This window comes from Amphimedon queenslandica, unplaced genomic scaffold, assembly GCF_000090795.2.
Source record: "Amphimedon queenslandica unplaced genomic scaffold, v1.1 AMPQUscaffold_9763, whole genome shotgun sequence".
Lineage (NCBI taxonomy): Eukaryota > Metazoa > Porifera > Demospongiae > Haplosclerida > Niphatidae > Amphimedon > Amphimedon queenslandica.
The window spans coordinates 2,697-4,227 of NW_003549965.1; the positions used below are offsets into that span (position 1 = coordinate 2,697).

At 36.6% G+C, this 1,531-nt stretch overlaps 1 protein-coding gene across 1 annotated transcript in view; it reads right to left on the reverse strand.

Annotated features, from left to right (window-relative positions):
- The window catches only part of LOC100641865 (glutathionyl-hydroquinone reductase YqjG-like), a gene marked incomplete at its 5' end in the record, with an annotated part of 3,191 nt that extends 2,696 nt beyond the window's left edge, over positions 1 to 495 (reverse strand). Inside the window, one exon of the mRNA XM_020006514.1 lies at positions 47 to 495. Within this exon, the coding sequence (XP_019862073.1) occupies positions 47 to 495 (449 nt within the window). The remainder of the gene's footprint in view (positions 1 to 46) is intronic.
- Between the last annotated feature and the right edge of the window lie 1,036 nt (positions 496 to 1,531).

Consider the following 1,531-nt stretch of genomic DNA (forward strand, 5'->3'; position numbering starts at 1 on the left):
TATTTTTGAATAACTTTAAAATTTTGTAAAAAAATCCAAATTTGATCAGTTAAATTCCGTATTTAACATACGAATTATCTCGGACGACTCGTTATCAACAATAGTACCATTCACCTTATCATAAAGAACTGGGATTGTGAAACGACCACTGTAATCAGGATCAACTTTGAAATAGACCTCCCTTATCATAGAGAAACCATTGACAGTATCAGGAGTGGCTCCCTCGACAGCTGGATTAAACCTCCATCCATTGGGCCCCATATGGTAATCCACTACGTTGAACGTTATGACATCTTCCAGACCTTTCAACTGGCGTACGATGAGTGTCCTGTGAGCCCAGGGGCAAGCGAGCGAGACATAGAGGTGATATCGACCAGCTTCTGCTTTGAATCCTGAGCTACCATCAGCTGTAATCCAGTTCCGGAATGAACTGGGTTTTCTGATAAATTCTCCTTTCTCGTTAGCCCATTTTAGTATGTCCGTAGTATCTATGGTATGTCAGACTTCCCCGTATCGCTTGCCATCTTTTTGTGATAATTCAAAAAGGTGCTACTGCGGTTGGCTACTGTAAACAATCTACTCAAAAGTTGCTGCATGTATAAATTCTTGTAAAAACACGTGAATAGGCGTGTCTTGTAAGGGCGTGGCATACATTACATAAGCTGGCAAGGGTGTGGCTGCTTTGCTGCAAAACTAATTGCAAAAGCAAGCAACTTACTATGGCTAAAAGAGTGTTTTATTTAGGTAAATAGAAACTGAGAGATGGTAGAGCTTTTATATTTATCAAAATCTTCTTTAGATATCAGTCATATGAAGTTGGTGTCTGATGTCTTAAAGGAAAGTCACCTCATTGATGCTGACTGGTTTGAGTTAGGAATGGGATTAAACCTACCTTATCCTGACCTGGCAAACATCAGAGCTAGATTTACTGATCCTTCTCAGTGTTTACTGGAGTGCTTGAGCTTGTGGTTGACTTCAGCTAATAATCGTACTTGGGAATCATTAGCTAGTGCACTTGAGAGAATGAATCAAAAACCAGCTGCTACCCTCATCCGTAATACATGTAAAGTTAACATGCATACAGTACATGTCTACACTAGTAAACAATTATCAGGTTTTCAAATAAATCTAATGTATAATTTTTATTTTATAGATGATGATCCTGCTAGTCAGATATTGCAGCATTACAGTGATAGAATATCACAAGTATCTCTCACTGATAGTTGTATCCAGTTGTTATATACAGAAGGATTAATCACTGAGGATACACAAAGGAAGATTGAGAGATGTGGTGGCTCATTAAGTGATACATTAATATTAAGAGAATTAATGATTGCAGTATCTGATGATCACAGTAAGCTGAGGTTACTAGGAAATATATTAATGAAATTAGAAGAAAGAAAACTTTTAGCTCAAGATATTATTAAAGATTGTGGTAAGACCTCCTTCACCATTAAAAATAATTTAATTTTTAAAAATTTAGACAAAATATTTTCTGATGCTGATAGCATTAATATAGAGGAATCTTTGC